Source organism: Struthio camelus, chromosome 38 (genome assembly GCF_040807025.1).
Source record: "Struthio camelus isolate bStrCam1 chromosome 38, bStrCam1.hap1, whole genome shotgun sequence".
NCBI lineage: Eukaryota > Metazoa > Chordata > Aves > Struthioniformes > Struthionidae > Struthio > Struthio camelus.
In genome coordinates, this window is record NC_090979.1 from 596,178 (window position 1) to 608,340 (window position 12,163).

Consider the following 12,163-nt stretch of genomic DNA (forward strand, 5'->3'; position numbering starts at 1 on the left):
CCCAGGCGTCCGGGGGGCTCTGCGGTAGCTGAGGGATAAAGGGGGGGGGGGAAGGGGGGAGGAAGGAAAGAGAGCTGAAAAGAGGAAAGCAGAGAGAAAAACAGGCAAAAAAAGGGCTGGAAAAAAGCCAAAAAGTGAGAACGGAAGAAAAAGAGGGATAAGAAACATCGTGGGAGAAAAAAATACGGAAAAAGAGGCGGAAAACACAAAGCTGAGAGCGAAAGGGCTGAAAAAGAGCAGGGAAAAGCAGAAAATAGGGAAAAAGAGGCAAAAAGAGGATGGAAAAAACAAAACAGAAAATAAACTAAGTGGATTAAAAAAAGCATTGTAGAAAAAACAGGGAAAAAGCTGGAAAAGGGAAATCTGAGAGCGAAAAGGCTGATAGGGAACAGGGAGGAGAAGGGCTGAGTGGAAAACGGGGGGGAAAAGGCCAAAAAGGGCTAAGAAGAAAAAAAAGGAGAACAGAGAAGAGGAAAAAAGGAATAAAAAGCATTATGGAAAGAAAATAAGGGAAAAAGAGCTGGAAAAAGGAAAGCAAAGAAAGAACACGGCTAAAAAAACAAGGAGAAATGGAAAATGGGGGAAAACAGGCAAAAAAACACAGGGTTGAAAGAGAAATAGAGAGAAAAAGGAGTAAAAAAGGGAGAATAAAGAGAAAAAGCAGCAGGAAAAGACTCAGGAAAACGAGGGTTGAGGGAAAACAGGTGGGAAAAGAGTCAAAAGGGGCAAATTGAGAGGAAAAATGGATTAAAAATGGGGGGAAAAAAGGTAACAGGAAGAACGTGGAAGAAAAAGGGGGAAAACAGAGGGGAAAAAACCCTAAAAAGTAGCAACGAGGAAAAGCAAGGGAAAACAGCAGGAAAAAAAGGAAGAAGCAGCAAAAAGACACAAAATTAACTAAAAAGCAGAAGGAAAAAATGTAAAAAAAAAAAAACCACCAGGAAACCTTGATGCAATTAAGAAGAAAATGAAAAAAAAATGAGGGGAAAAAGGCAAGAAAAGGGATACTGAGGAAAAAAGGGCGAAAAGGGGCTGGGGGAAGGAGAGCCAGGGCCCAACCCGGGTGAGGGGAGGAGGGCTGAGGGGGAAAAAAGGTAAAAACCAGTAAAAAAAAAGATTATGGAAACACAAGCGGAAGCAAACAGAGGGGGAAAGACCCAAAACGGAGCCGTTTTGGGGGGGAAACGGTGAGGAAAAGGGAAAGGGGGGGGCTGAGGGGAAAGCAGCAGGGGGAAAGCGCAGGGAAGGAGGAAACGGAGAGAAAAAGAGGGGAAAAGCGGCAAAATAGAAAGAAAACTGAGGAGAAACACCCGTTAAAAAAGCAGAGAAAGAACTGGGGAGGAAAAAAAAAGAGCCCAAAACAGCACAAAAACACCCCAAAAAGAGAAAAATAAGCAGAAAAACAGGGGGGAAAAAAGGCAAAGCGGGGAACGCTGAGGAGAAAACGGCTCAGGAAGGAGGGGGGGAAGCAAACCTGAGGTAAAAACGCCTAAAAACCGGCCCAGAAACGCCAAGCCGACGCCGCGCCGTTGGCGTCGGGGCCGTTAACGGCCGTTAGGGGCCGTTGGCGCCGCCGCGCGCACGCGTTTCCCGCCCGAACGCGGCGCCGCCTTTTTCCCGCCCAGCCGGGCCACGCCCCCTCCGGCAGCGCTCCGGCCACGCCCACCCCCGCTGGGCTCGGCTCCGCACTCATAGCCACGCCCCCGCGCTCTGGCCACGCCCCCACCGCGCTCCGCTCACGCCCCCCGCCGGGACTCGGCTCGGCGCTTCTAGCCACGCCCCCGCGCTCTGGCCACGCCCCCACGCTCCGCTCCCGCCGCCCTCCGGGCCCCGCCCCCTGGCGCTCCAGGCCCCGCCCCCCCCCGCCGCGCTTGCCGGCTCTTTTGCGACAGCGGCGGCTGCCGAGCGGGTGCGTGAGGCGGCGGCGTGGGGGGAACGGGGGGGGGGGGGCAGGAGAGCTGGGTGTTGGGGGGTGTTGGGGGAGGATAGGGGGGTGTTGGGGGGGCCTGGGGGGTGTTGGGGGGTGTTGGGGGAGGATAGGGGGGTGTTGGGGGGCTCTGGGGGGTGTTGGGGGGTGTTGGGGGAGGTTAGGGGGGTGTTGGGGGGGCCTGGGGGGTGTTGGGGGGTGTTGGGGGAGGTTAGGGGGGTGTTGGGGGGGCCTGGGGGGTGTTGGGGGGTGTTGGGGGAGGTTAGGGGGGTGTTGGGGGGGCCTGGGGGGTGTTGGGGGGTGTTGGGGGAGGTTCGGGGGAGGATGGGGGGTGTTGGGGGGCTCTGGGGGGTGTTGGGGGGTGTTGGGGGAGGTTCGGGGGGTGTTGGGGGGGTGTTGGGGGAGGATATGGGGGTGTTGGGGGCTCTGGGGGGTGTTCGGGAGGTTCGGGGGGTGTTGGGGGGCTCTGGGGGGTGTTGGGGGGTGTTGGGGGAGGATAGGGGGGTGTTGGGGGGCTCGGGGGGGTGTTGGGGGGGTGTTGGGGGAGGATAGGGGGTGTTGGGGGGTGTTGGGGGGGTGTTGGGGGAGGTTAGGGGGGTGTTGGGGGGCTCTGGGGGGTGTTGGGGGAGGATAGGGGGTGTTGAGGGGCTCTGGGGGGTGTTGGGGGGTGTTGGGGGAGGTTAGGGGGGTGTTGGGGGAGGTTGGGGACTCTGGGGGGTATTGGGGGAGGATAGGGGGGTGTTGGGGGGCTCTGGGGGGTGTTGGGGGGTGTTGGGGGAGGTTAGGGGGGTGTTGGGTGGCTCTGGGGGGTGTTGGGGGGTGTTGAGGGAGGATAGGGGGGTGTTGGGGGGCTCTGGGGGGTGTTGGGGGGTGTTGGGGGAGGTTAGGGGGGTGTTGGGGGGCTCTGGGGGGTGTTGGGGGAGGTTAGGGGGGTGTTGGGGGGCTCTGGGGGGTGTTGGGGGGTGTTGGGGGAGGTTAGGGGGGTGTTGGGGGGCTCTGGGGGGTGTTGGGGGAGGTTAGGGGGGTGTTGGGGGAGGATGGGGGGTGTTGGGGGGCTCTGGGGGGTGTTGGGGGGTGTTGGGGGAGGTTAGGGGGGTGTTGGGGGGCTCTGGGGGGTGTTGGGGGGTATTGGGGGGGTGTTGGGGGGTGTTGGGGGAGGATGGGGGGTGTTGGGGGGCTCTGGAGGGGTGTTGGGGGAGGTTAGGGGGGTGTTGGGGGGCTCTGGGGGGTGTTGGGGGGGCCTGGGGGAGGTTAAGGGGGTGTTGGGGGCTCTGGGGGGTGTTGGGGGAGGATAGGGGGGTGTTGGGGGAGGTTAGGGGGGGTATTGGGGGGGCCTGGGGGAGGTTGGGGGGTGTTGGGGGCTCTGGGGGGTGTTGGGGGGGCCTGGGGGAGGTTGGGGGGTGTTGGGGGGCTCTGGGGGGTGTTGGGGGGGCCTGGGGGAGGTTAGGGGGGTGTTGGGGGGTATTGGGGGGCCTGGGGGGCCCTAGAGGCACACTAGGGGGGTTTCAGGGGGACATTGGGGGGTTTGGGGGCCTCTAGGGGGTATAGAGAGACGTTGGGGGGGTCTAGAGAGACATTGGCGGGGGGGTTTCGGGGGGGAGGGCATTGGGGGACTCCAGAGGGATATGGGGGGGGGTCCTCAGAGATGGGGGGGGGCATTTAGGGGTCTCGGGGGCGTTTGGGGGGGGGGCAGCGAGCGCTTCACCCTCTCCCCCCCCCCCCCAGAGCGATGGCAGCGGCCGAGCGGCCCCCGAGGGGCGAGGAAGAGGAGGAGGAAGAGGAAGAGGAAGAAGAAGAGGAGAAGGAGGAAGAGGAGGAGGAGGAAGAGGAAGAGGAAGAGGAAGAAGAAGAGGAGAAGGAGGAAGAGGAGGAGGAGGAAGAGGAAGAGGAGGAGAAGGAGGAGGAGGAAGAGGAGGAGGAGGAGGAGGAGAAGGAAGAGGAGGAGGAGGAAGGGGGCGCCGCCGGGGGCGAGGAAGGCGCCCCGGAGGAGGAGGAGGAGGCGGCAGGCGGGCCGGGGGGCCGGGAGGAAGGCCCCGGGGGCCGGCGGGTGCTGCCCGGCGTGCTCTACCTGCCTCAGCTGCCCCCCGGCTTGGGACCCCGGCACCTGCGCCTCCTGCTGGCCCCCCACGGCGAGCTGGGCCGCGTCTTCCTGCAGCCCCTCGGTGAGCCGGGGCGGGGGTCTCGGGGGGTCGGGGGGGTACGGGGGGTCCTGGGGGGGGATACGGGGGGTCCTGGGGGGGATACGGGGGGTCCTAGGGGGGATATGGGGGTCCTAGGGGGGGATACGGGGGGTCCTGGGTGCCCCCATGGGGGGTCCTAGGGGGGATATGGGGGTCCTAGGGGGGGTCTGAGGGGTACTGGGTGCCCCCATGGGGGTCCTGGGGGGGATATGGGGCTCCTGGGGGGGATACGGGACTCCTGGGGGGGATATGGGGGTCCTGGGTGCCCCCCCAGGGGGTCTTGGGGGGGATATAGGGGTCCGGGGTGCCCCCATGGGGGGTCCTGGGGGGGATATGGGGGTCCTGGGGGGGGGTACGGGGGGTCCTGGGGGGGATATAGGGGTCCTGGGGGGGATATGGGGGTCCTGGGGGGGATACGGGGGGTCCTAGGGGGGATATGGGGGTCCTAGGGGGGATATGGGGGTCCTGGGTGCCCCCATGGGGGGTCCTGGGGGGGATAGGGGGGTCCTGGGGGGGGTACGGGTGTCCTGGGGGGGGTACGGGGGGTCCTAGGGGGGATATGGGGGTCCTGGGTGCCCCCATGGGGGGTCCTGGGGGGGATACGGGGGGTCCTAGGGGGGATATGGGGGTCCTGGGGGGGATATGGGGGGTCCTGGGTGCCCCCATGGGGGGTCCTGGGGGGGATACGGGGGTCCTAGGGGGGGTCTGAGGGGTCCTGGGTGCCCCCATGGGGGTCCTAGGGGGGGATATGGGGGTCCTGGGTGCCCCCCCAGGGGGTCTTGGGGGGGATATGGGGGTCCTGGGTGCCCCCCCGGGGGGTTTGGGGGGGATATGGGGGTCCTGGGTGCCCCCCCGGGGGGTTTGGGGGCCCTTTGGGGGTCCTGGATGCCCCCTAGGGGGGTCCTGGGGGGGATATGGGGGTCCTGGGTGCCCCTGGGGGGGGTCTGGGACCCCATGGGGGGTCCTGGGTGCCCTATGGGGGGGTCTGAGGGGTCCTGGGTGCCCCTGGGGGGGGGCTGGGACCCCATGGGGGGTCCTGGGTGCCCTATGGGGGGGTCTGAGGGGTCCTGGGTGCCCCTGGGGGGGGTCTGGGACCCCATGGGGGGGGTACGGGGGGTCCTGGGGGGGATACGGGGGGTCCTAGGGGGGATATGGGGGTCCTAGGGGGGATATGGGGGTCCTGGGTGCCCCCATGGGGGGTCCTGGGGGGGATAGGGGGGTCCTGGGGGGGGTACGGGTGTCCTGGGGGGGGTACGGGGGGTCCTAGGGGGGATATGGGGGTCCTGGGGGGGATATGGGGGGTCCTGGGTGCCCCCATGGGGGGTCCTGGGGGGGATACGGGGGTCCTAGGGGGGGTCTGAGGGGTCCTGGGTGCCCCCATGGGGGTCCTAGGGGGGGATATGGGGGTCCTGGGTGTCCCCTAGGGGGGTCCTGGGGGGGATACAGGGGTCCTGGGTGCTCCCATGGGGGGTCCTGGGGGGGATCTGGGGGGGATACAGGGGTCCTGGGGGGGGATACGGGGCTCCTGGGGGGGATATGGGGGTCCTGGGGGGGATATGGGGGTCCTGGGTGCCCCTATGGGGGGTCCGGGGGGGGATACGGGGGTCCTAGGGGGGGGATACGGGGGTCCTAGGGAGGATCTGGGGGTCCTGGGGGGGGATATGGGGGCCCTAGGAAGGATACGGGGGTCCTGGGTGCCCCTGGGGGGGGTCTGGGACCCCATGGGGGGTCCTGGGTGCCCTATGGGGGGGTCTGAGGGGTCCTGGGTGCCCCTGGGGGGGGTCTGGGACCCCATGGGGGGTCCTGGGTGCCCTGGGGGAGGGGGGGGGAGGTCACAGCCCCCCCCCCGCACTGACGTGTGTCCCCCCCCCCGCAGGCCGGGCCGGGGGGCGCCGGGGAGGGGGGGGCCGGCGGCGGCGGCGGCAGCACCGGGGCTGGGCCGAGGCCTGGGTGGAGTTTCGGGACAAGCGGGCGGCCAAGGCGGCGGCGCGGGGGCTGCACGGGGCCCCCCTGGGCGCCCGGCCCCGGCCCCTGCGCCACCTGCGCTGGAGCCTCCAGGTGGGCGCGCCCGGACGCCGGGGCCCCTCTGGGTGGGAGCGCCCGGACGCCTGGGCCCCTCTGGGTGGGAGAGCCTGGACACCTGGGCCCCTTGGGGAAAGATGGGAGACCGGACGCCTGGGCCCCTCTGCGGGAAGGGGGGAGCGCCCGGACGCCTGGGCTCCTCTGGGTGGGAGCACCCGGACGCCTGGGCCCCTCTGGGTGGGAGAGCCCGGACGCCTGGGCCCCTTGGGGAAAGATGGGAGACCGGACGCCGGGGCCCCTCTGCGGGAAGGGGGGAGCGCCCGGACGCCTGGGCTCCTCTGGGTGGGAGCACCCGGACGCCTGGGCCCCTCTGGGTGGGAGAGCCCGGACACCTGGGCCCCTTGGGGAAAGATGGGAGACCGGACGCCGGGGCCCCTCTGCGGGGAAGGGGGGGGACACCCGGACACCTGGGCCCCTTGTAGGGGAGGGGGGAGCGCCCCGGACGCCTGGGCCCCTCTGGGTGGGAGTGCCCGGACGCCTGGGCCCCTCTGGGTGGGAGAGCCCGGACACCTGGGCCCCTTGGGGAAAGATGGGAGACCGGACGCCTGGGCTCCTCTGCGGGGAAGGGGGGGGACACCCGGACACCTGGGCCCCTTGTAGGGGAGGGGGGAGCGCCCGGACGCCTGGGCCCCTCTGGGTGGGAGCGCCCGGACACCTGGGCCCCTTTGGGGGATGATGGGAGACCGGACGCCTGGGCCCCTCTGCGGGGAAGGGGGGGGACACCCGGACACCTGGGCCCCTTCCCCCGGACACCTGGGCCCCTTCCCCCAGGGAGGGCTGTCCCGGACGCCTGGGCCCCTCGGGGTAGGTGCGCCCCGGACGCCTGGGCCCCTCGGGGGAAGGAGATATCCCGGACACCTGGGCCCCTTTTGGTGGTGGTGGTGGTGGGGGGGGGGTAGTCCCCGGACACCTGGGCCCCTTTGTGGAGGGGGTTGTTGGGGGTGGAGAAGGTGGGGGGGTGGGAAGCCCTGCCGGACGCCTGGGCCCCTCCCGGACACCTGGGCCCCTTCTGTGAGATCGGGAAGCCTTATTGGGGGTGGAGGGGGAGAGGAAAGGGAGGCGGGCCCGGACGCCTGGGCCCCTGCTAGGTGGGTTCAGGGCAGGGCCCGGACGCCTGGGCCCCGCTGACCGGTTTTCCCCCCCCCCCCCCAGTACCTGCCGGGTTTCCGGTGGCCCCACCTGAGCGAGCGGCTGGCGCAGGAGCGGGCGGCGGCGGGGGGCCGGCGGCGGGCCGAGGCGGCGGGGGCCAAGTGCCGGGGGGCCGCCTACGCCCGCAACGCCGCCCGCGCCCGCCGCTTCGCCGCCCGCGACGCCGCCGACACCGCGACCGGCAACACCACAACCGGCACCGACACCGCGACCGGCGCCAACACCGCGACCGGCGCCAACACCGCGACCGGCGCCGACACCGCGCAGCGGCCCTGGACCTTCGCCCAGCGCCCCACCGAGGCCGAACGCCGCCGCCGCGCCGCCGCCGCCGCCCCCCCGGCCCAGCAGCAGCGGCGCCGCCGCCTCCTGCGCCGCATCTTCGCCGCCGCTTCCTCCTGACGGCCCGTTCTGAGGTGGGCGGGGAGGGGGCCCAGGCGTCCGGGAGGGGCCCAGGCGTCCGGGCACCTCTGGCTTCTTGGCTTCTCCCACCCGAATTGGATACGGCTGTACGACCGGGGGGCCCAGGCGTCCGGGTCGCCCTCCCCCCATCGAACTGGACCTACTTATACTGCAAAGGGCCCAGGCGTCCGGGAGGGACCCAGGCGTCTGGGCACCTCTGGCTCCTCCCACCCGAATTGGATACGGCTGTACGACCGGGGGGGGCCCAGGCGTCCGGGTCGTCCTGACCCCATCGAGTTGGCCCTACTTATACTGCAAAGGGCCCAGGCGTCCGGGAGGGGCCCAGGCGTCCGGGTCGTCCTGACCCCATCGAGTTGGCCCTACTTATACTGCAAAGGGCCCAGGCGTCCGGGAGGGGCCCAGGCGTCCGGGTCGTCCTGACCCCATCGAGTTGGCCCTACTTATACTGCAAAGGGCCCAGGCGTCCGGGAGGGGCCCAGGCGTCCGGGTCGTCCTGACCCCATCGAATTCGACCTACTTATGCTGCAAAGGGCCCAGGCATCCGGGAGGGGCCCAGGCGTCCGGGCACCTCTGGCTTCTTGGCTTCTCCCACCCGAATTGGATACGGCTGTACGACCGGGGGGGCCCAGGCGTCCGGGTCGCCCTCCCCCCATCAAATTCGACCTACTTATACTGCAAAGGGCCCAGGCGTCCGGGTCGTCCTGACCCCAATGAATTCGACCTACTTATGCTGTAAAGGGCCCAGGCGTCCGGGAGGGGCCCAGGCATCCGGGTCGCCCTCCCCCCATCGAACTGGACCTACTTATGCTGCAAAGGGCCCAGGCGTCCGGGGGGCCCCGGCGTCCGGGAGGGGCCCCGGCGTCCGCCCCCCCCAAGCCCGGCCGGACGCCTGGGCCCCTCCCGGACACCTGGGCCCCTTCTGTGAGGAGATCGGGAAGCCTTATTGGGGGTGGAGGGGGAGAGGAAAGGGAGGCGGGCCCAGACGCCTGGGCCCCTGCTAGGTGGGTTCAGGGCAGGGCCCGGACGCCTGGGCCCCGCTGACCGGTTTCCCCCCCCCCCCCCAGTACCTGCCGGGTTTCCGGTGGCCCCACCTGAGCGAGCGGCTGGCGCAGGAGCGGGCGGCGGCGGGGGGCCGGCGGCGGGCCGAGGCGGCGGGGGCCAAGCGCCGGGGGGCCGCCTACGCCCGCAACGCCGCCCGCGCCCGCCGCTTCGCCGCCCGCGACGCCGCCGACACCGCCGCCGGCAACACCGCGACCGGCGCCGACACCGCGACCGCCGCCGACACCGCGACCGGCGCCGACACCCCGCAGCGGCCCTGGACCTTCGCCCAGCGCCCCACCGAGGCCGAACGCCGCCGCCGCGCCGCCGCCGCCGCCCCCCCGGCCCAGCAGCAGCGGCGCCGCCGCCTCCTGCGCCGCATCTTCGCCGCCGCTTCCTCCTGACGGCCCGTTCTGAGGTGGGCGGGGAGGGGGCCCAGGCGTCCGGGAGGGGCCCAGGCGTCCGGGCACCTCTGGCTTCTTGGCTTCTCCCACCCGAATTGGATACGGCTGTACGACCGGGGGGCCCAGGCGTCCGGGTCGCCCTCCCCCCATCGAACTGGACCTACTTATACTGCAAAGGGCCCAGGCGTCCGGGAGGGGCCCAGGCGTCCGGGTCGTCCTGACCCCATCGAACTGGACCTACTTATACTGCAAAGGGCCCAGGTGTCCGGGAGGGACCCAGGCGTCCGGGCACCTCTGGCTTCTTGGCTTCTCCCACCCGAATTGGATACGGCTGTACGACCGGGGGGCCCAGGCGTCCGGGTCACCCTCCCCCCATCGAACTGGACCTACTTATACTGCAAAGGGCCCAGGCGTCCGGGTCGTCCTGACCCCATCGAATTCGACCTACTTATGCTGCAAAGGGCCCAGGCGTCCGGGAGGGACCCAGGCGTCCGGGCACCTCTGGCTTCTTGGCTTCTCCCACCCGAATTGGATACGGCTGTACGACTGGGGGGGCCCAGGCGTCCGGGTCGCCCTCCCCCCATCGAACTGGACCTACTTATACTGCAAAGGGCCCAGGCGTCCGGGAGGGGCCCAGGCGTCTGGGCACCTCTGGCTCCTCCCACCCAAATTGGATACAACTGTACAACCGGGGGGCCCAGGTGTCCGGGTCGCCCTGACCCCATCGAATTCGACCTACTTATGCTGCAAAGGGCCCAGGCGTCCGGGAGGGGCCCAGGCGTCCGGGCACCTCTGGCTCCTCCCACCCGAATTGGATACGGCTGTATGACTGGGGGGGCCCAGGCGTCCGGGTCGCCCTCCCCCCATCGAACTGGACCTACTTATGCTGCAAAGGGCCCAGGTGTCCGGGAGGGGCCCAGGCGTCCGGGTCGTCCTGACCCCATCGAATTCGACCTACTTATGCTGCAAAGGGCCCAGGCGTCCGGGAGGGGCCCAGGCGTCCGGGCACCTCTGGCTTCTTGGCTCCTCCCACCCGAATTGGATACGGCTGTACGACTGGGGGGGCCCAGGCGTCCGGGTCGCCCTCCCCCCATCAAATTCGACCTACTTATACTGCAAAGGGCCCAGGCGTCCGGGTCGCCCTCCCCCCATCAAATTCGACCTACTTATGCTGTAAAGGGCCCAGGCGTCCGGGAGGGGCCCAGGCGTCCGGGTCGCCCTCCCCCCATCGAACTGGACCTACTTATGCTGCAAAGGGCCCAGGCGTCCGGGGGGCCCCGGCGTCCGGGAGGGGCCCCGGCGTCCGCCCCCCCCGCCCCCCCCAAGCCCGGCCGGAAGCCTGGGCCCCTTCCCCCCCCCCTCCCCCCGCGGCGAGGAAGCAGACCCCCAACTCGGCTTTTCGTTTTGGGCGGTTTTGGTGGTTTTTTTTTTTTTTCTTTATGGTTTTTTTTCTTTTTTCTCCTTAAAACTTTTTTAATACATAAAAAAAATAGTTCCTGGGGGGGCGGAGCCCACTCGCAGTTTCTTCTCTCTCTCTCTCTCTCTTCCGGGGAGGGGGGCGGAGCTACGGGCGGGGGGCGGGGCCTGGAGAGGGGGCGGGGCTATGGCTTCGGCGGCGAATCTCCCTGAAGGCGGCGGCGGCGCGGGGGGGGAGGGGGAGGGGGCGGGGCCCGGAGGGGGGTGGAGCCTCCCGTGGCCCCGCCCCCCGGCCACGACCCGTTTCTGTTTTCCCCTCCCCCAAAACCCCCCAAATTCAAGCTTTTTTCCCCCAAAAAGAAAAAAAAAAGGAAAAAAAATTATATATATAGACCCAAAAATGAACCAAATTGAAGGTTTGGGGGGGGGGGGAGGGGCCCTATTGCTCGGGGGGGCGGGGCCGTGGAAGACGTGGGAGGGGCAGAGTGAGGGGGCGGGGCTTAAAGGGGCCGCGCCCCGGTGGGCCCCACCTAGCTCTATGGGGGGGGTCCCCTTAAAGGGGCCGCGCAACAGCGGTGTGTGTGGGGGGGGGGTCTTAAAGGGGCCGCACCCCCGTTTGGGGCGGGGGGCGGGGCGGTTCCAGTGTCAAAAATAGAAGCTCTGGGTGGGGGAGGGGGGGCGGCCCGACGCCGGGGTGAGGGGCTGGGGGGGGGGAGGTGGATGGACACAACCCCCCCCCCCGACCCCTGGGGGGTGACAATACGGGGCTGGGGGGGGACCCGCGAACACCCCCAGCCCCTGGTGAGGGTGACAACACAGGCGTCATGGGGCTGAGGACACCCGCAAACACCCGTTAGGGTGACACAACGGGGGTGAGGACACCCGCGAGCACCCCCAGACCCTGTTAGGGTGACAATAGGGGCCGGGGGGTTCCAAGAGCACCCCCAGACCCCCGTTAGGGTGACAACACGGGGCTGAGGACACCCGCGAGCACCCGTTAGGGTGACAACACGGGGCTGAGGACACCCGCGAGCACCCCCAGACCCCCGTTAGGGTGACAACACGGGGCTGAGGACACCCGCGAGCACCCCCAGACCCCCGTTAGGGTGACAACACGGGGCTGAGGACACCCGCGAGCACCCGTTAGGGTGACAACACGGGGCTGAGGACACCCGCGAGCACCCTCAGAACCTGTCAGGGTGACAACATGGGGCTGAGGACACCCGCGAGCACCCCCAGACCCCGTTAGGGTGACAAAACAGGCCAGAGGACACCCGCGAGCGCCTGTTAGGATGACAAAGCAGGCCTGAGGACACCCGCGAGCGCCTGTTCGGGTGACAACATGGGGCTGAGGACACCCACGAGCACCCGTTAGGGTGACAAACAGGGGGATGAGGACACCCACAAACACCTCCAGACCCTTGTTAGGGTGACAAAACGGGGGTGAGGACACCTGCGAGCACCCCCAGACCCTTGTCAGGGTGACAACATGGGGCTGAGGACACCCACGAGCACCCCCAGACCCCGTTAGGGTGACAAAACAGGCC

General features: G+C 68.3%; 3 protein-coding genes across 3 annotated transcripts in view; all 3 read left to right on the plus strand.

Annotated features, from left to right (window-relative positions):
* Nucleotides 1-28, plus strand: part of TAFAZZIN (tafazzin, phospholipid-lysophospholipid transacylase) — a 4,654-nt gene extending 4,626 nt beyond the window's left edge. Inside the window, exon 9 of the mRNA XM_068924117.1 lies at nt 6-28. Coding sequence (XP_068780218.1) covers nt 6-28 — 23 coding nt within the window. The remainder of the gene's footprint in view (nt 1-5) is intronic.
* A 1,811-nt stretch (nt 29-1,839) lies between these two features.
* LOC138063939 (activator of basal transcription 1-like) lies at nt 1,840-7,737 on the plus strand. Its single transcript, XM_068924118.1, has 4 exons — nt 1,840-1,909; nt 3,653-4,089; nt 5,984-6,165; nt 7,342-7,737. Exons 2-4 carry the CDS (start codon nt 3,657-3,659, stop codon nt 7,735-7,737), a joined length of 1,011 nt encoding a protein of 336 aa, XP_068780219.1. The 5' UTR covers nt 1,840-1,909; nt 3,653-3,656.
* A 679-nt stretch (nt 7,738-8,416) lies between these two features.
* On the plus strand, nt 8,417-10,029 carry LOC138063962 (uncharacterized). Its single transcript, XM_068924185.1, has 2 exons — nt 8,417-8,580; nt 9,236-10,029. Exons 1-2 carry the CDS (start codon nt 8,469-8,471, stop codon nt 10,027-10,029), a joined length of 906 nt encoding a protein of 301 aa, XP_068780286.1. The 5' UTR covers nt 8,417-8,468.
* The last annotated feature ends 2,134 nt before the right edge of the window (nt 10,030-12,163 follow it).

Coding starts and splice junctions, on each gene's coding strand:
- LOC138063939 (XM_068924118.1), top strand. CDS start 3,657: ATGGCAGCGGCCGAGCGGCCCCCGAGGGGCGAGGAAGAGGAGGAGGAA. Junction 4,090..5,983: donor CGTCTTCCTGCAGCCCCTCG/GTGAGCCGGGGC, acceptor CCCCCCCCGCAG/GCCGGGCCGGGGGGCGCCGG. Junction 6,166..7,341: donor ACCTGCGCTGGAGCCTCCAG/GTGGGCGCGCCC, acceptor CCCCCCCCCCAG/TACCTGCCGGGTTTCCGGTG.
- LOC138063962 (XM_068924185.1), top strand. CDS start 8,469: ATGAATTCGACCTACTTATGCTGTAAAGGGCCCAGGCGTCCGGGAGGG. Junction 8,581..9,235: donor TTATGCTGCAAAGGGCCCAG/GCGTCCGGGGGG, acceptor GAGGGGGCCCAG/GCGTCCGGGAGGGGCCCAGG.